Source organism: Propithecus coquereli, unplaced genomic scaffold, assembly GCF_000956105.1.
Source record: "Propithecus coquereli isolate 6110/MARCELLA unplaced genomic scaffold, Pcoq_1.0 Scaffold104, whole genome shotgun sequence".
NCBI lineage: Eukaryota > Metazoa > Chordata > Mammalia > Primates > Indriidae > Propithecus > Propithecus coquereli.
Genome location: NW_012134303.1, coordinates 6,290,970 through 6,310,789, shown reverse-complemented (window position 1 = coordinate 6,310,789; position 19,820 = coordinate 6,290,970). Strand labels below are relative to the sequence as shown.

The window sequence follows — 19,820 nt, the reverse complement described above, 5'->3', positions numbered from 1 at the left end:
CATGGTGGCGCATGCCTGTAGTCCCAGCTACTCGGGAGGCTGAGGCAGGAGGATCGCTTGAGCCCAGGAGTTTGAGGTTGCTGTGAGCTAAGCCGACGCCAAGGCACTCTAGCCCAGGCAACACAGTGAGACTCTGTCTCAAAAAAAAAAAAAAAACTTTTACACAAAGTTAATAGCATTATTCATAATAGCCAAAAAAGTGGAAACAACCCCAATGTCCATCAACTGATACATAGGTAAACAAAAGTGGCGTCTTCAATAAAGTAGAATATTATTTGTCTATAAAAAGGAATGACATTCTGATTCATGCTACAATATGGATGAACCTTGAAAACAGTATGCTAAGTGAAAGAAGACAGTCACGAAAGACCACATATTGTATGATTCTATTTATATGAAATGTCCAGAATAGAAAAGTCCTTAGAGACAGAAAGCAGATTAGTGGTTGCGTGAGGCTGGGAGGAGGGGAGGAATGGGGAGTGACTTTTAAACAAGTACAGAATTTCTTGTGGGGATAACGAAATTGTCGTGGAACTGGAAAATGGTGTAGGTTGCACAATCTTGTGAATATACTTTTTAAAAAGTCCCTAAATTGTACATGTAAAATGGATGAATTTTATGGTAGGTGAAATATATCTCCATAAAGCTGTTATTAAAAAAAGTGTCCATCATATAGTAACCCTTATTTCATAGAAGTCATTTTTAGCCGTTAACACCTCAGTTCTTACCTTGAGAATTCAGAACAGGGCCCTGAGTAGATGGTACCCAGGACAGAGAGGGACTGATAAGGGCAAAGGGGTAGATCTAAAGTATGGGGGGGGTGTCAGTGTGTGCATGCAGAGGGGCGGGGGGATGGAGGAGGTCTCTCTTGGAAGGAAAGTCAGTGAAGGCAATTAAGGGGGATAGAAGAAGGAGGCAAACATCACCTACTTTGAGTTTTGCAGGGAGTCAGCCTGAATCATATGAAAGATGGGCTGGTATCATATCCTGGGCTGGAATCACAGCTGATGAAGGTTCTGGCATTTAGAGCTGTCCTGGAGAAAAAGTGATTTGTGGTTATTAGACAGAAGGGAAAAAGGAAGAACACAGAGGCAAAATCCAAGGGTATGTGAGTCTGACTTTGAAAGGTAGAAGAAGGCAGTAGTCTGTGGATGCATTTATCTAAAGGATTCTAATTGTTTGTTAATCTCTGGGTCATTGCATTTAGGTCAGCACTAACTCTGTTACAGGTGGGATCAATTTAAAGGATTAGAAGTGTCATTTTAAATCCTAATCCAGGTCTTGGTCTGGGGATGCTGAAGAGTGATTGAAAAAAGGTTTACTATCGCTCTCAATTATTTACCCCATTAATGGAATTTATCAACAGATTAGAGTCCTTGGCAGGATTATGAACGCATAGAGGATGCGTGGAAATGGACACACTGAGGTAGCTATGCCAGAAATTTGCATGCGCTGACAGGAAATTGAAGACATTTGAGCGGCGAATTACATGGTGAGTAAGTTGACAGCTCTTGTTTATAAAAAAGATTGTAATGGGGAAAGAACACAGCCCACTTGTGAGCTCAGACTCTGACTGAGTTACATTAGTTTTACTGCAATATGTAGTAAAAAAATTAAAGAAATGAATGAAAGAGAGGAAGAAAGAAGGAAAGGAGGGGGAAAGAGCCTTGAAGACACTTTAAATCAAGATTTGGGCTCAAAGTCTCATCCAAGCTTTCATTTAGTTTCTATCATGATTCTTTTTTATTTCTTCCTGATGTTGTCTTGTATCAGCTGTAACTTGATTCAGGCTGGAACTGCAAAGATCAATCAATCATTCATTGAAGTCCTCAACTTGACAAGGTAGGATGAGGAACCACTTTTTCCCTCAGAGCTATTTGTCAGTCTTTCTTTGTACATGTTTAAAGAACAGTCATTTTCCTTGTGAAACCAGGCTTCCCACCAGATTGTGAAAGCTACCTGAAATGAAATGATGCATCCCTATGCTCTAGCTGCTTTCCATAGAAGCCTGATCCCACACAGGTGTTAGTACCTGAGTTACCTAGGCAATGGCCCCAGAACAACTGCGGGTCAGTAGTATTCTATTTCCAAAATTTCATACCTTCAAACTTTGTTTTAGTTATGCCCACATTTCCTGCTAACCTTAGGGAAGCCTTTAGCTGGCTTGTTTTGAAGACAGTAGACAATGTGTTTTATACAAGAGCTCTGTAATTTTTTCTTTAAACCCACATTGACAGGTGAAGGCTTTGGGGATCCTCCCTCCTTCCTTCCCTCCCTTCTTTTCTACCTTCCTTCCTTCTTCCTTTTTTTCCTTCTTCTTCTTCTTTTTTTTAAAGACAACGTTTCTTTCTGTAATGTCTTGAGTTGGGAGATCAAGACTAAATCCTACAGCAACATAGAACTTTCTGGTTCTCCAGGGAGTTCTAGCAGAGTTAGAAATACCACCCAATGTGTGACATAGATACCAGAAAGAATGTAAGGGCAGACCTTCAGCTTTGGAGTTGTTTATCTTGCAGTTAACAAAGAGAAAAGGGCAACAACAAGTAAGAACAAATGGTAAGGAGCATTTTCTGACATGTAGTTTGAGGGAGGAACTATGTTGTAAATGCATAATCTGGAAAAATGCTAAGAAAAAAAGCCAACTTTTTAGAATGAGGGATGGGGCAGGCAATGTGCTTAGGAGGAATAACTGAATTATATTAGGTCATTAAATACGAAATGTCTGATTTCGAATCAAAAGTGCAGTTTATTATATCTCAAACAAGAAGCAGTATAATTATTCAAAGTATGCGCCTAAACTGTCGACACAGTTTTGCCATCTTAAGGGTAACTTGTTTATACCAGCAGCGAAGAAGCCTAGAGAGCGAGTGGCAATGAAATCACAAAAGGCGTTTTCCACAGCTTGTTGATAATTGAATATTTTTCCTTGCAAGAAGTGGCCCAAAGCCTGGAAGAAGTGATAGTCAGTTGGTGCAAGGACTGGTGAGTACCATGGATGACAGAGTTTCCAAGTCCAGTCTCTGTAGTTTGAGCAGTGTTGTTTGTGCGACATGTGGTCTTGCAAGAGGATTAGCCTGTCTCTGTTGACCAATCTCAGCTGCTTAATCAGAAGCATCCTCATCATTTTATCCAACTGGTTGTAGTAGACATCTGCTGTAATGGATTGACCAGGTTTCATGAAGCCGTAGTGGATAATAGCAGCTCTGGACCACCAAATAGACACCATTAGCTTTTTTTGATGAATATTTGGTTTTGGACTGTGTTTTGGCACTTCATCTTTATCCAACCATTGTGCTGAATGCTTGCAATTGTCAAAAAGAATCTATTTTTCATCACACTTAACAATACGGTGTAGAAATTGTTCGCTTTTATGTCGTGACAGCAAAGAAAGGCAAGCTTCGAGACGATTTCTCTATGCTCATTTAATTCATGCAGTACCTATCTGTCCAGCTTCTTTACCTTGCCAATTTGTTTCAAATGGTCCAACATTGTTGGAATAGTAACGTCAAATCTTGCTGCTAATTCATGCGTAAGTTGAGATGGATTCGCTTCCACTATAGCTTTCAGCTCATCATAATCCACCTTGGTCTCAGGTCACCCACATGGCTTACCTTCAAAATTAAAATCACCAGAACAGAACTTCTCAAACCATCAATGTACTGTGCATTCATTAGCCTCATCCTTCCCAAACACTTTGATGATATTTCAAGCTGTCTGCACTGTATTGGTTGCATGATGGAACTCATATTCACAACTAACACGAATTTTTGACTTATCCATGGTTTCACAAAAATTGCTCTAAAAAAATTTTGAGTGATAACCACAAGCCAAAACATGGGTTTGAAATAACGAGGATGTACCTTCACAACAGAAAAAAAAAAAAAAAAACAAGAAGTGTCAAAGTGAAATGTTAGAGATATCAACTGTCAAACTTAGTACTTAAGGAAATTGGACATTTCATACTTAATAACCTAATACCATAAAAATGCTAGCCTTATAGCTAGAATAGACAGCTGATCACTCCCTTTACCTACCTGTAACCAATGCTTGTAATTGAAATGATAATATTAGAGATCAATTGTTGGCATAAACTTCTCCTCACCCCCTGTTAGAAAACAAACACCATTGATTGGGGAAGAATAGAGAAAAGTGTCAAATATTATCATTCATTTACATATCAGTGCAAATTATTTAAAGAGTTTCTTTCTCTAGAGTAGTTTTTCTCTCCATTAATGGAGAGGGCAGAGAGAGCTTGGCTAGAAGTTTGAAAACAAACTTCACCTATTGGATAATTTCACCAAAGGTGGGTCCTGACCCAGGCCTAAAATAGAGTCTTTTTAAGAACATAGTAATATAAAGTATTTGATTTGTGCCCCATGATTCCTATTCACTATTCATTCAACAAATATTTGTTGAGCACCTATTATGTGTCAGGCACTGTGCAGGGCACTGGAGATATGATGGTGAGCAAAAGCACGCAGGAAACTTACAAACATGGCCTTACATATGAACCATGTTGGTGGACATTATTGCTCTGTCACTCCAGAGATACATGATTGCTTTACTTTGTGAGATTTTTTTGACCAGGCTTCTATATTCTTATATATATGTATATATATATATATATTTTTTTTTTGTGATTACAGTCCTAGCACAGACAAGGTTCTCAATGTGTGTTTGTTAATAATGATGATAAGATAATCAATGGTTTTGGGAACCCAGGTTGCAGTGTAGCATTAACTCCAGTGTTATAGGGGAGAGGGGTCTTCATATCATAGGTGCTTGATAGAAGATTCCAGGCTAAAATAAAAAATGATCAGGACGTGGATCTGCCAGATGGAAGTACATGCAAAGCACTTGGGGGAATCCAACTCCAGCAAGAAGCTAATTAGAGCAGCAAAAGCTAGAGAATGTCGAATGAACTCAGAAAGCAGTTTAACAGTGCAGACATTTAGAAAACTAAGTGCCTGGACAAAGTACAGAATCTCAGGATCAATGTACGTCAGAGAAGAAAGAGACTTGCAGCTCCTCTATTCCAGCTGAGGGGGGAAAAGAGAGACCTAGAGGGGAGAACAATTTGTCCAAGGTCATGTGGGGAGTTAGTGGCAGGACTGGGTCCAGGACTCTGGCCTTCTGATTCCCGATGCAGTCCTTTTTCCAAACAACAAGCAAGAACCAGTATTTACTGAAAGACAACTGGGTGCTTCACATTCTAATTTGCTTAATCCTTTATCTCAAAAGTATTAAATTAAATTTATTCCGATTTGCGGACTAGGGAGTTGAGAATCAGAGCTAATATGCCAAAGGGTGTACTCCTGAGACTTCCATTCTGGTACATTAGGATTAGCTTCATACAGAATACAATATGACTGATGCGTCCCACCTCTAGATGTGCAACAATGTGCCCTGAGTGAGGGATAAGTGTGCAGTCCCAGGGCTGGGCTTAAACACTAGTGGTAAATTTTTTCTGGTTGGATAATGAATTTCTGGTCACTTCTCCCAATTTACTTTGCCCCTCCCCCACTTTATCTAACCTAATCTTTCATGGGGGACTAGGATTTCCTTAAACCACAAATGAATCGTTCAAACTCAATTGGAGTAGTATAGAAGTTATATTAATTGTGGTCTCTTTCACTTCATACATTAGGGGCTGTCTGTGGGCATTCTAGTACTAGTGCTTAATCAACTGATATGCAAATCCCCAGTCTACCTCGCTGTGCAGCCCTCAAGCAAGTTACTTACCCTTTCTGAACCTCAGTTTTATCATCTGTAAGTAATGGTGATAATATCTACTTCAGAGGGCTGTGATGAGTTTTTTTTTAATTCATTTTTTTAAAATAAGGTAATACATGCAAAGAGTGTAGCCTAGTGTTTGACATATAACAAGAACTCAGTAAATCTTAGCCTTTGTCAATCCAATTGCTAATTTCTGGATTAAACGTCCAGCTTCTGGGAAAGAATCCATCAAATTGGTGGGTTTGCAGGAGAAGAGGCAATTGTTTGGCTTCTTTGCCCTGTCGCTGTGAGTAGGGCTCTGTTCCCCATATAGAGCTGTCCACACTGCTACCCACTCCTAGTGGCTGAAAGAGTGAGGTCCTATAAGGACAGAGATATCATACAGTTAAATATCCTTGTCACAATACAGACAAAAAATAGGGACTCCTCCCACACTATTTGAGAGAAGGGGTTTCTCCTAGGTCGCACTGGCTCTCAAATTTTCATGAAAGAGCAAATATTGGGGGTGGGCGAAGGTGGGAAGAGAATCATGTGGCTCTTGACCAGAGCTCAGCTTGTAGTGCTGAGTTGGAAGCTCTTTGAAGGCTGAAGACGAAGCTCATATTTCTTCTATCCTATACCTTACTCTTATACCTTCAATATAGTCAGTGCACAGAATAGATCTATTTGCGGGGAGAGAGGCTGGACTAGATTATCTTTGAGGGTCTAGAATAAATTTGAGGTTCTTATGCATATAATCAGCCCAGAGCCATCTTTTCACTACCCCTAAAGCAAAGTTGGAAATCTCATTGTCCCCCGCCATAGCCCACACAACCCTCAGCCCCTGGCTCATGTTGCTTTGTGAGATGTTTCCTCCCCCATGTCTTTCTTGACTCTCATTTAAACCAGCTTTCACCTGTTTACAAACGTTGGGGCATACTGTTTTGGTGAGTCTTTAAGATCCACTATCTAGGTGTGCTTCAGATTGGTCTCTTGAGGAGTTAGGGTTTCTCATAAAATTGCAGTGAGAATCAAAGATAATAACCAACAGGGCTGGCACAGGTAGAATTGTTGCTGGCAATAAACAATGAGTTGGGCCTGACCAGTGCACACCAATGCTGATTATCAGCCCTGAAGAGAGCCATCCCATCATTTTGATCTTCGATTAGAATTAAGGATATACTAAGGATTTTCCTCATTAACATCTCTCCCAAGCAACTAATTCTTCTCATTATGTCTAGAGAGGTTATTCCTGGACCTTGGGCCAACTTTAATGTGTTATTCATTCATTTCACAAACATTTATCTGATATCTACTGTGTGTTGGACACTTGGCTGGGCAATAGTGCTGTAAGTAGGATTTTTAGGAGCTCCCAGTCCGGTGGGCTCTGTTCTCCATAGAGAATTGTCCTCGCTGTTGATCACTCCTTGTGGTTGAAAGTATGAAGTCCTGCAAGTACAGAAATATCAAACAGTTCCCTATCCTTGTCACAACATGGACCAGAAATAGAGAAGAATCAGAATGATACTTTCTCTAATGAGCATAAGTATGAGGTACAGATGGAGAAACAATCAACTCAACTTGAGGGTATTCACTAATGCTGCACAGAGTAGAGAACGCTTCAATTGGGTCTTGAAGGTAGAGTTCTTCAGAAGAATCCAGAAAGGGAGCATGGGAAGAGAGAGAAAGGAGGACATGCGAGGCAGAGGGTATGATATTTTCCAAATCCTAGGCTTGACAGATGATGTGACGGAACTAAGAGAAATTCACGATAGTATACAGTGGGAGATGGGGTTATAGATAAAGGCAAGGGACAGACCAAGAAAGGCTTTTCATATATCATCTCAAAAGGGTTCTCTACTGACTGTACTTCATTAATTCCCATTCATTTTTTACTCATTGTGGTCCCTCAACTTTGCAGCCTTACTTTCTGAATCCAAATCCAATGGACACATTTCTATCTTTAGCTTATGTGACTTCTCAGCAGAGTTTGACACCAATAAACACTTTCCATCCTCAAAGTTTCATATTCCCTGAAGATACCATTATCTCCTGGATTTTGCTGTTGTCTGGACCTCCTTTCTCTCTGACCTTTAAGCGTTGCAGGTTCTCAGGGTTTTGTCCTTTGTCTTCTTTCTGTATTCCACAATTCTCCTATATATAAACATATATATTTATCTCTGGGTCTTTCTGCATGTTGTTCCTTCTGCTGCTTGGAAGGCTTTTAGCCCCAACTTCCCATGCAACCCCATTCACTTGGCTAACTTCTTTTTTTTTTTTTCAATACTCAACCCAGAGAGACCTCCTTCCTCCCCTCCTCCCCTGAAATCTGGGTTTAGGTGATCCTCTCTGTCTTCCTCTGTCTGAGCTACCTCAATCATAGTACTTTTTATTCTGCATTGCCATTATATGTTTACATCTGTCTTTCTCCAAGAGGGCTGTATGGGGGAGAAAAAAAATGGACATATTTAAAACTATAATAATAATAACATGACTAATATAGTGCTAATGACATGCCAGGTCCTGTTTTAAGCACTTGCTATATGTTAACCCGTGTAATTTTCACAACATTGTAAGGTGAGCAGCTACTACTGAAGCTGAATTAATAGGACCTGGTGATGGATTAAATGTTTGGGCAGAGAAAAAGGGGTCTCCGTGATTCCCAGGTTTCTGACTGAAGCAAGTGGGCGAACAGTGGATAGAGGTGTTGAGATAAGGACTACAGGAAGAGGAGGCATTTTGTCAGGGAGGGGGAAAGGAACTTCCAGTTTGGGGACTTCCATTCCTTTGCCATTCTTTCATAACTGATATTTCCAGAAGCTTCAGAAATAATGTGGGTGACAAACCTTTTCCTCTGATTGACAGGCATTTGGAAACACCACTGTCCATCTTGGGAGAGCAGAATAACCCTCCAGTATCTTATCATTAGCTTGCTGGAAGCAGGAGGGCTATGTTCCTGGGACCCTGGCCTTTTTCTCAACTTACGCTCTTGCTTGTGGCTCCCAGCAGACTGCCAGGACACCATGGCCTTGCATCCTCCAAGCTCCTGTGGTGCTTGTGTCTCCTGGCCCTCCCGTCCCTCCTGCAGCAGGTGTGGGCACTCCCCTACAAGATTGGGGTCGTGGGCCCTTGGGTTTGTGATCCCTTGTTCTCAAAGGCCCTGCCTGAGGTTGCTGCTCGATTAGCCATTGAGAGAATTAACAGGGACCCATCTTTGGACCTGGGTTACTCTTTTGAATATGTGATTCTCAACGAAGACTGCCAGACTTCGAAGGCCCTCTCCAGTTTCATTTCCCACCACCAGATGGCCTCAGGATTTATTGGACCTACCAACCCCGGCTACTGTGAGGCAGCCTCGCTCCTGGGAAACAGCTCGGACAAAGGAATTTTCTCTTGGGCTTGTGTGAATTATGAATTAGACAATAAAAATAGCTACCCGACCTTTTCTCGGACACTCCCTTCTCCCATCCGGGTGCTTGTAACTGTCATGAAATATTTCCAGTGGGCTCATGCTGGAGTCATTTCTTCAGATGAAGACATTTGGGTGCACACAGCCAATCGAGTCGCGAGTGCTCTTCGGAGCCACGGCCTACCTGTAGGGGTCGTCCTGACTACAGGACAAGACAGCCAAAGCATTCGGAAAGCTCTCCAGCGGATTCGCCAGGCAGACCGAATTCGCAGTAAGTGCTTTCTCTCAGCTGAGGTTTAAATGTGGCTCCAGCGCAAGATATTACAATCTCCAAAAGGTTTCCTACCCTCACACCCTAGGATAGCACATTCCTTCCCATATCTTTGTGCGTTTGCCCTTTTTCACTCACACGCAGGCCCCGAGACTGTCCTGCTTCGACAGAGCCTATTTTATGGTTGAATAGAGGTACAAAGAACTCTGTGGTTCAAATGCCCTTGGATGCCAGTGCCTGCTCTCAGCACCTAGGTGTGGAAAAATGGCATTGAGAGCACTGTGGCCACACACCCTCTCTGCCCTTAGGACCCTGGTAGTCTCAGACCCGCCAAAGGGGGCGGGGGTCTTCTTAGGACTTCATTTTTGTTTGTTCTGGTCACTGAGGAGAGGTTTACCGTGGACTCCCTTATGGGTACTTTCTTTCATAGGTGCCCAATGCCCTTGTGGGGCACTTAGAACCTTTCTTCTTCGGACTCCAACGTGACTACCCCTGACCCTCCTCACAAAGCAGGGCTTTTTTTTTTTTTTTTCTACAACACACCACTAGTTGATATGGAGGTCAGCTAGCTGATACATGAAAGCATCTTAAAATGAAAAGACCGGCTAAATTTCAACATGTTTCCCCTTGCAAGGGAAGCTTTGTGTTCAGAGATGATTCTTACAGAAACTACGGACAAAATGCAAAGCAAAGGACTTGAGTCACTGAAGTTACCATCCCCAAGGCGAGTTGGGTGGATTTTGGAGGAAAAGGGGCCCCTTCCTGGTCCTCTTGAATCAGGTCTCTTTTACTTACACTTAGGGCAAGCCCTTGTGACACCTCGTTTTGATTTCTTTTCTATTCCAATTTTTAAATCTCCACTTTGCCTTCCTCTGGAAGTGGCAGTGATTTGTGAGAACTTTAGGATGGATAGCTCCAGAAACTACTTGTTGAACTGATTACTGCTAGGATTAGTCCTGGTCCCAGTCATTTCCTTAACATAACAATGGGCTTGTTAGAGAACAGTCCAGCTTAGGCCTGGCCTTTACCCAGAAGCCCATTTTCAGTTTCAAGTGTCTTCAATATTGGACCTTAATTATGATCATTATGGAAGGCTGAGGGCAAGAGGAGTTTTTAATTCCACAATGACAGTAGTCTGCCTCCAGCTCCAGTTTATAAGATCCTGTAATGTTAAGCAATCAGTGTAGCTCTGATTACTTCATAATAGAGCTTGATATTTTCAAAGTAGAGCACAGAATTATTTTTAAAGATATAAAACCATTTCCAGGGAGGAACTATGCCAGAAACAGGCTAACATATTTAGTGTCATAACTTTATAATATGTTACAAATCTTCGTGAAGCCCAGTGTCTCCTGCAAGTTTACATTCCATGAGTGTTTCACATCCCACCCATTCTAAATAGTATACTTTGAAATGACATTTTGGCCTCTACCATGAAATGTTAAATAAATCCAGGTCATGAAAGCTCTTTGGTCTGTCAGACTGAGAAGAATTAGGATTGAGTGCTCACCACCCACAACCCCTTTGAGGCAGGGAGGTAGCAAATGTACATATTATTACCATTATAGATTCATTCCTTTAGGTCAAGGGTTCTCACTCTGGCTGCGCTGGAACTACCTGGACATCTTGTCAAGATGACTAGTGCCAGAGTGCCACCTCCAGAGATTCTGATTGAATTGATCTGTGGTGGGGCCTCAGCAAATGTATTTAATTATTTTAAATAGCTTCCTAGGAGCTTATAAAGTGCAGCCAGAGTTGAGAACTACTGCTTTAACGTAATAAAATGCAAATAAATGTTCCTCATTTTAAGTTACCAGTCATTTTTGTCTTAAAAGACTTTGTTTAGTCAGATTTGTTTAGTCAGATTGTTTCCTTTCTAACAGTATGAATCAGCCCACTAAGGGAATGAAAATTTTGAGATTGGTGGGAGGGAACCTAGAGAGGTTGATTATGGAACAAAGGAAGTCCCTGAGTAGCAAGGACAGCAACAGGAAGTGGAGGAGGGACTCGGACACAGAGATAAAAGGGAGTGAAGACAAAGGTCTGCACTCCAGGATTTTTCCTCTGGTTTCTGACAGAACACAGGAAAATTCAGATGAGGCATGCTGGGACCTCAGTGACATGAGTCAGAGTGTGGGTGGGGGTGGGGGTTGGTAAACTGAGCTGTCCGTTGGGCTGTGGCCTGAGTACAACCCCGGGCAGCTCAATGTGCAGTGTTCAAAGGCGTATATGGTACCCACACTTGGTACAGCCACGTGTTGGCATCTGAGGACATGCCAACTGGTGGGTGAGGTGTGGCAGTAGGAGTTGTAGAAAGGGAGTGAATGTTAAAGTACGATAGACCTTGTCCTTGTTGTCCCCTTGATCATCTGTTGCAAACAGTGCCCCAGCCAGTGGGAGAATGAGAAGCAGGATCCAGAGAATGAACAAAAATGGATTATCAGGGCTCTCTAGCCAAGTGGCATAGGGTTCAGGGCATATCTCTGGTCCCATTACAAAACTGGTTACCTGGGTGAGAAACTGAGCCAGAAGCCAATGAGTAGGGATTAAGCCAATATAGCAGTGAGGAAGGTTGCAATGCACCACACACAGCATATACTAGACCAAATCTCTAGCTAATTTTCTAGTTCTTCTCAACTGGTGAGACTGAGGCTGCCAAGTAGTCCTAACTGTTATTTGTCTTGACTGAGAAGGACTAAAATGGCACTAAGCTTTTTGTATGATCTCAGCTGAGAAGGGCTGAGGAAGGCAGGGCCTGACCTCTTCCCTATTTTGCCTATGGTGAGGCTACTTCTTAACACTGTGGATCCCCAAGCAAACCTTCAGAGAAGGACCCTTTGTAATGTACAAAACACAGTGCAAAGGGACCCCTTTCCTTGGAGGGGCTGGGCAATATTTGGAAGTAATAGAAATAGTTGGAAAGTTGGTTCTGCCTGATCTGATAACAGTGATGGCATTGCCATGTCACAGTGTCAGTGGTTGTGGTAGTGATGGTGGTGGTGGTGCAGAGGGAAGGGAGAGAAGAGCAGCCTATTACTGGCTGGCATGCCACCTTTTTTTTAATAGATTAATGTTTCCAATTAGGAATATCACTGGCACCTTACTGGAGTTAGAGTGTCAGAAACATGTTTAAGTTGTGCTTACATAACACCAAGGCAATGATATACTTAATAGTAAAGGTAATAATAACAATAATAGTGGCTCACGCCTGTAATCCTAGCACTCTGGGAGGCCGAGGCGGGCGGATCATTTGAGCTCAGGAGTTCGAGACCAGCCTGAGCAAGAGCGAGACCCCGTCTCTATTAAAAATAGAAAGAAATTAATTGGACAACTAAAAATATATAGAAAAATTAGCCGGGCATGGTGGCACATGCCTGTAGTCCCAGCTACTCGGGAGGCTGAGGCAGGAGGATCACTTGAGCCCAGGTGTTTGAGGTTGCTGTGAGCTAGCCTGACACCATGGCACTCACTCTAGCCTGGGCAACAAAAGTGAGACTCTGTCTCGAAAAAAAATAATAATAATAATAACAATAATAATAGCTGCAGGATCTTGGGAGGGGAAACAGCAGAGGTGTTATTAGATCCTACCATAGAGGCAATAAAACCAACCATAATATGACTTTACATGTAAACAGCTCTCTACAGTTTGTTTACAAGCCATTTGCACATAGATCATCTCATTTAATCCTCAGGATTATCCAGGAGATGGGTGTTTTCTTTCAAGTTTTGTGACACCTGTGAATCTCACAGTAACAACTAGGTAAGTGTAGGCTTTATTAACACCAAAGAATGGGGTAAAGTCCCAGAGTAGGGGAATTTGGCCTCTCCCAGATTCTCAACTCATTTCCCTTAAGCCTTGGGAGCAGTTACTGATTTTCCTTATTTCTGATGAATTCAAATAGGAGACATATTATTCAAAGACAAAGGCCTCAACTAATAGTGAGGACTGCTGTGTGTGGTTATGTAGGTTGTGCCCTGCACAAGGCAACCTAGCTGACTGGGCTTGAGGACCAAAATCCAGTCCACTCTCTGCTCCTTAAGCCATGAGCCCTGTTGAAAGTTTTTGTCCAATGGCACAAAAGAGCATCCATTTAGCAAGCAGACCACCTGTGGGATTGCATTCACCCAGAATGGATTCTTTTTCTAATTCCTACAAAAGATAGCAGGAGGCCCTGCCTACAGCTCTTTAGAGAATTTTTCAAATGGCTGTTCCAAGCCCTCCTGTTTTCTCCACATCTTTTTGCCTATCAGCCCTGTGCTAGGCTGATTGTGAAATCCTTTCAGTTTGGGCTTACCATAATGTTGGACCATTTGGGACTTCCTTTAAATCCTTCCAAATTTGGAACACTTCGTTGTAATATGTTATTAAGTAAATATGACATAGTCATATTGGCCTTATCTTGTTCTTCCAAAATTAGATATCTGGTTGCTATCATATTGCCAGGGACAGGATAGCTTCTTCTCATCTATCAAAGATTCTTATACATAAGAAAAATAATAATAACAGCAATGATAATAGTTAATATTTACTGAGAGTTTAGTATGTGCTAGCAATTTTTCAAGGGCTTTACATGGACCATTTCATTCAATTCTTGCATCACCCCTATAAAGTAAGGCCAATTAATGTTTACCTACTTTATGAATAAGAGTTCTGAGGCTAAGAGGGGTTAAATAATTTATTTAATGTCACATAGCTAGTGAATGGGAAAGCCAGGATATGTATTCAGGTTAGTCTAAAGCAGAGGCTCTCAAATCTAAGTATATATTAATACCAGAATCCCCTGGAAGGCTTTTTAAAACACAGATTGTTGGGCCCCTCTGTCAAAGTTTCTGATTTAGGAAGGCTGGGGTAAGGCCCCAGAATTTGCATTTCTAACAATTTCTCAGGTGATTCTCATGGTGCTGGTCCAGGGGCCACACTTTGAAAACCACTGGTTTAATGATAGACCTTATGCTCTACTGCCTCTTGTCCACTTGAGATCTGCTCCTGAAGCATAATCACTTGAGATCCTGTGTTCTGTATATGGCATATAATTCATCCCTTCTGTTTTTCTTTCTTCACTTCTGGGCCAACTGATGAAATTATTTTAAGTGCCTAAAGGTACCAGTTGTCAGCCCTGTTTTCCTACAGTAGTAACAGTGATCCTAATCCTAGTATGACCAGGAGGCTTAGTGCTGATAGGGAATTTGGTATAGGATTTGGTATAGATAAATGTAAGTAAATATAAATGGTAAAAGGACAATTTGCTTTCATGAATAGGTCCACTATCAGTAATGATTTATTGAGGACTCAGCACAAGAGGAAATCTCTAAACATCTAGGCTTCCTGCATTTAAGAGACCTTAAATGTGTCTTCCATCATGCTGAGTTACTTGGACCAGTTCAACATTGGTGGCAGTTAAGTAAGTGGTGGCCTCAAGACTTAAGGCCGAAAATGTGTGGGGTATCCTCAGCTGATAGAGATAGCCACACATCATCTAGTGTAGTGATCTTAAAGCGTACTTTGAGGGCCTCCTGCACTAAATCACACTTGGGGGTGGGACATGAGAAACATACCAAGCCTTCCACCCTCTTCTTTAACAGCCATTTTATAGACTGGTCAGGAGAAAACTGAAAGGAAGAGGGCATGAATCTACTTCTTTCATAATTTGGCCACATGGGGGTGAGTCCTGGGGGAATGTGAGACTTGGGATAGATCTGCATGTCCCCTTCCTCCTCTGGCCTGCCTTCCCTCCCCTCTCTCTCAACAGCAGCTAAAACAAAATGGGTTAAAATGAATGTCAGTGGCAGGAAATGTCACGAGAGGGTTAAAATGAAGAGCAAGGACAGTAGAATGGGGGGTTTCTGTAGATTGGGAGTGATATTGAGGGCTCACAAATATGAATATGGCTCCCAAGGATGTCTTTAACACTAGCTAGTGGAACCCTTTCCATCTCACAATGTGTTAGACTGGGTCCAGTTTCCTCCATGGAGAATGCCATAGCCAGTAATCTGTAAGAAAAAAAAAAGTGAAGTTTTTCTTCTGAGAAACACAGTTCTTCTCTCTCAAAGAAATAGTGGATAGAGTATTTAAACACAGGAAGAGAAATAGGAGTTGAATGACTTGGGAATTGGCTTCTCTGGAGTCTTATTGTATTTTCTTCTGTTGGCATTGAGGGTGAGAGATGAGGTCCTAGACTCCCTGCCATAGTCAGTGCCGTAGTATGGAGAGAAAGCTGCCAGATGGCTAGAGTGGGGCTTAGGTAGCTGAGAGAAAGTGCCAATATCATATGCTAGTGAGATGTGATCTCAAGAGGGTGTATTTCTTGGTCCTTGTTTTGACTAAAGAGTAGCTCGACAGGATGGAAACTTACAAATTAATATTATTCAGTGGCTACCTGTCGACCTGGGCCTTGTTTAGGATTTAAGATTTCTGTACGCTAATCCTTTCCTGACAACAACTTACAGGTCAAATCCCATTTTAATGAATGTAATTTTAAGATCATAAAGCTATTTAGTAAAATTATCTTGTAGACCAGATCCATCTACAAATCCCTGTTCACGAAGCACTCAATCTATTAAATTAAGATTCTATTGTTTGAATTCAGTATTTATACTTTCTACTTTAATCATGTTCAATGGCAGGTTCTTGCCATATAAAAAATAGAGGAGCCTGTGATCATTCCCTCTTAAGGTTTCTATTTCTTCATCTATAAAATGTTGAGGATGCATTGAGCTAGTTGGTCTCAAAGGGTCTTCTTAGTTATAAAAATTTGGACCCTTTGTCTTTTTTTTACTGTTTTATGTTTTAATAGAGACAGGGTCTTGCTCTGTTGCCCCAGCTGGTGTGAGTGGCATGATCATAGCTTACTGCAGCCTTGAACTCCTTAGTTCAAGAGATCCTTCCGCCTTACCCTCCCAAGTAGCTGGGACTACAGGCATGTGCCACCACACTTGGCTAGGACCCTTTGTCCAAAATGTCATCAGTGTGGACCAATGAAAGACAATTAAAGAGGAAGGATTCAAGTTGAGGTTAAGGTCTTGGGCATAGTTAATGACATAAAAGACAAGCATGGTAGTTCTACCTACCCAGCAAATTCCACTTCCAATTGTTTCTCCATCCCAACAATCCAAACATGATCATGTCTCATATCTCAAGGAACACACAAAAAATACCCAAGTGTACAACCTCTCCTCTTGAAGAATCTGTTAGTTTGCAAACATTCTTCTTAACAACATTAATTGTGTGCATAACATGTACAGTGATATGGAGATAAATAAGACACAGTTCCTGGCCTCAAAGGAGCTACTTTCATAGTAGAAGCTGACGTAAATAAATAAGGGCAATAGATTTTGTAAGTGCCATGATAGAAGTCAGTTCAGGGTAAGGTGGGGCCTATAACCCAGTGTCACACGTCAGTTTCCCTGGAAAACAGTCTGTCAGATGGAGCTCTGAGTCCAGGAAGCTTACTGGATGAGTGCTTTCAAGGACACCACCTGTGAGGCACACAAGGCAGTAGCATTGGGCAGAGAGAAGAATTGAACTGCAGTACAGTCACAACAAAGGCACTGGCCAGCCCCAAGGGGAGCTCTGGAGCTGGTATGACTCTTCAGAGTTGTCCAGAATTGATATAAGGAGACTGGGCCATTCTACCTCCATGTTGAATAGTCATTAGGTACAGGCTCACCCAGAGAAAGAGATACAGTGTGTGGTAGTAATTGTTTAACAGCCAGATCTTCAGGGGAAAAAAAGCCCTGATTTGTAGTGTTTGTTGATTTCCATTGTGTAATTACTTCCATTATGGCCAATTTCAAGCTACCAACATGATGTTAACTGGCTCACAAAATCCCTGAAAATTTAACCACAGGCTCTTGTGAACTAGCACCAGCCAGCCCCAGCGTACTACATTGGGAAATTCTCAGAGAGGTATCAGCTATCAGATGCTAACATATCCAGCAGCTAGTAGAATGAGTGCTTCAATCCTGAAGTGTGTATCTGGGTGGTACACCATAATAACACCCACTACACATAGTGTATGTTAAAATATTTGCTGTATTTCAATTAACACAAAACTCTTAGTTCTGTTTAACATTTTCCATGTAGTAATTTTAATATCCTTTTAAGTAAATTAAATGGAATTGTATCTCTATTGTATAACCTTGATCAAGTCATTTAATCTCTGCTTTTGTAGAAGAAAGATGCTAAGTATTACTGACCCATCTGCCAAGGATAACTGTTGGACACACTGGCCAACTACCTGAAGTACCTGACTTAATTCATTTTTTCCCCCTCAATGGACCTGTGACTGGAATAATTTGACCAAATCAGTTCATATTTAATGGCACAGTGAAATGTAGAGAGTGAGGGGCCTTCAGTTCCAGTTTCTCCTTCTATAATAAATCCAATTGTTGCCTTGTCAAACCTCTCTGGCACTCCATTTTCTCATTATACAGTGTGTGATTGTGAACAAGTGAGCCTGAATTCCTTGTGTGGCTCATGAACTAGCTCCAAAGATATCCTTAGAGAATTTTAAAGCAGGTTTGAGCATCGGAATGCGTGTAAAACCTCTTTGGGTAATTATTTTGAAAAGCTAATGGTCATTTCAAAACTCAAGTTATGCTGTGTATATGTGCAAATCAACTTCATAACTTACTAGTTGCACCTTAACAACTGAAGGTACCAGTTCTAGCTCAAAGGGGAAACTTTCTGGGAGTATTAAGCAAGTGTAAAGAAGGTTTTTTGAAAATAGGTGAAGCAATATGTAAATGCCAAAGACCAGTCATTGAACTTAGTTAAGCACACTTAGTTCCCGAGATTAAAGGTTCCGTGTAAGCATGTATAATTAATATTTACCAGTGGCAATAGGACCTTTGCCTTTCTTCAAGGAGCTCAGAATACTTGCCAGGCATTATCTAATTAAACTACTCAATGTACCTGTGAAATGCATTGGAATCTACATTTTAAAGATGTGGGCACTGAAGCACAAGTGGGCTTAAACTAAACTCATTTAGCATGCCAAGGGAGAAATTGGATATAAGAATTTCAGTGTCATGATCTAGCTGCCATTCTTCAACTGTGGCCCCCTCTAATCCACTCTATTCTAGCAAAGCCTTGCCAAACAGCATAGATTCATGAGTCTAGGAAGAATTAAATTGAGTGAAAATTAATTCCAATTACAAGGAAGTTAGATTTTAAAAAGTTGAACATATCACCCATAACATTACAGGTTGAGTATTCTTAATCTGAAAATCCAAAATTCGAAATGCTCCAAAATTTAAAACTTTTTGAGCATCAACATGACACACAAAGGAAGTGCTCGTTAGAGCATTTCGGATATCAGATTTTTGCATTAGGGATGTTCAACCGGTAAGTATAATGTGAATATTCTGAAATCCCCCCAAAATCTGAAATATTTCTGATCCCAAGCATTTTGGATAAGAGCTATTCAACCTACAGGAGCATTTATAGATGACTGTGAATTAGTATCCTTCATTGTCTATAATGGCCTTGGTAAGGGTGAGAGCAGTTGGTCAAAATCTATTGGAGTGCATGTTTGTAGGAGATGGACAATAAAAAACAATAGTGGCTATGGTACTATCTCCCATCCTCTCCTAGCCTTCTTATTCTTAGGTATGATGGTAGCTACTATTTATTGAGTGCTATGTACTAAGCCCATAATGTGAATTGTTTCCTTCAATCACCACTACCACCCCATGAAGTACATAGTGTTACCTCTATTTTATGGGTGAAGTAGAGAGGTTAAGTAACTTACCCAAGGGTAATAACTTGTGGTGTTAGGATATAAACCTAGGTCTTCCAATCCCAAAGCCTCTTTGTTGTCCTACCTCCCATTTATTATACTAGTTCTTGTTCCTGTCTAGTATTAGGCTCTGCAGCCTACAGGCACATCTTTCTTGTCCCTATGCCCAATTTGGAGTCCCTGAACATACCTCAGCCTCAGCTCAGGACCTCAACATCTTGCTCATTTTGGAAGAAGAAGATGTATATTATTTATAAATTGGTTAGAAAACATTTATTTATTTGTCCCACCTGTGTTTGTTGGTACTGTATTTTACTAACATATTGCTGCCATAACTTCCTTGCTTTGTCGGTTTCAGTAATCATCATGTGTATGCATTCGGCCTTGATTGGAGGAGAGACTCAGATGCATCTCTTGGAATGGGCTCATGATCTGAAAATGACCGATGGAACCTATGTCTTTGTTCCCTATGACGCCCTGCTCTACAGTTTACCTTATAAGCACACCCCCTACCAGGTCCTGAGGAAGAACCCAAAGCTTCGGGAAGCCTATGATGCTGTGTTGACCATTACAGTGGAATCCCAAGAAAAGACCTTCTATCAAGCCTATATGGAGGCAGCAGCTAGAGGTGAAATTGCTGAGAAGCTGGAGTCAGATCAAGTAAGTGCAAACTCTCAAGTTATGA

At 41.3% G+C, this 19,820-nt stretch overlaps 1 protein-coding gene across 1 annotated transcript in view; it reads left to right on the top strand.

Annotated features, from left to right (window-relative positions):
- Positions 1–1,297: 1,297 nt before the first annotated feature.
- The window catches only part of GUCY2F (guanylate cyclase 2F, retinal), a 100,687-nt gene continuing 82,164 nt past the window's right edge, over positions 1,298–19,820 (top strand). Inside the window, exons 1-3 of the mRNA XM_012644952.1 lie at positions 1,298–1,492; positions 8,581–9,395; positions 19,494–19,795. Of these exons, the coding sequence (XP_012500406.1) occupies positions 8,666–9,395; positions 19,494–19,795 (1,032 nt within the window). The 5' untranslated portion in view covers positions 1,298–1,492; positions 8,581–8,665. The remainder of the gene's footprint in view (positions 1,493–8,580; positions 9,396–19,493; positions 19,796–19,820) is intronic.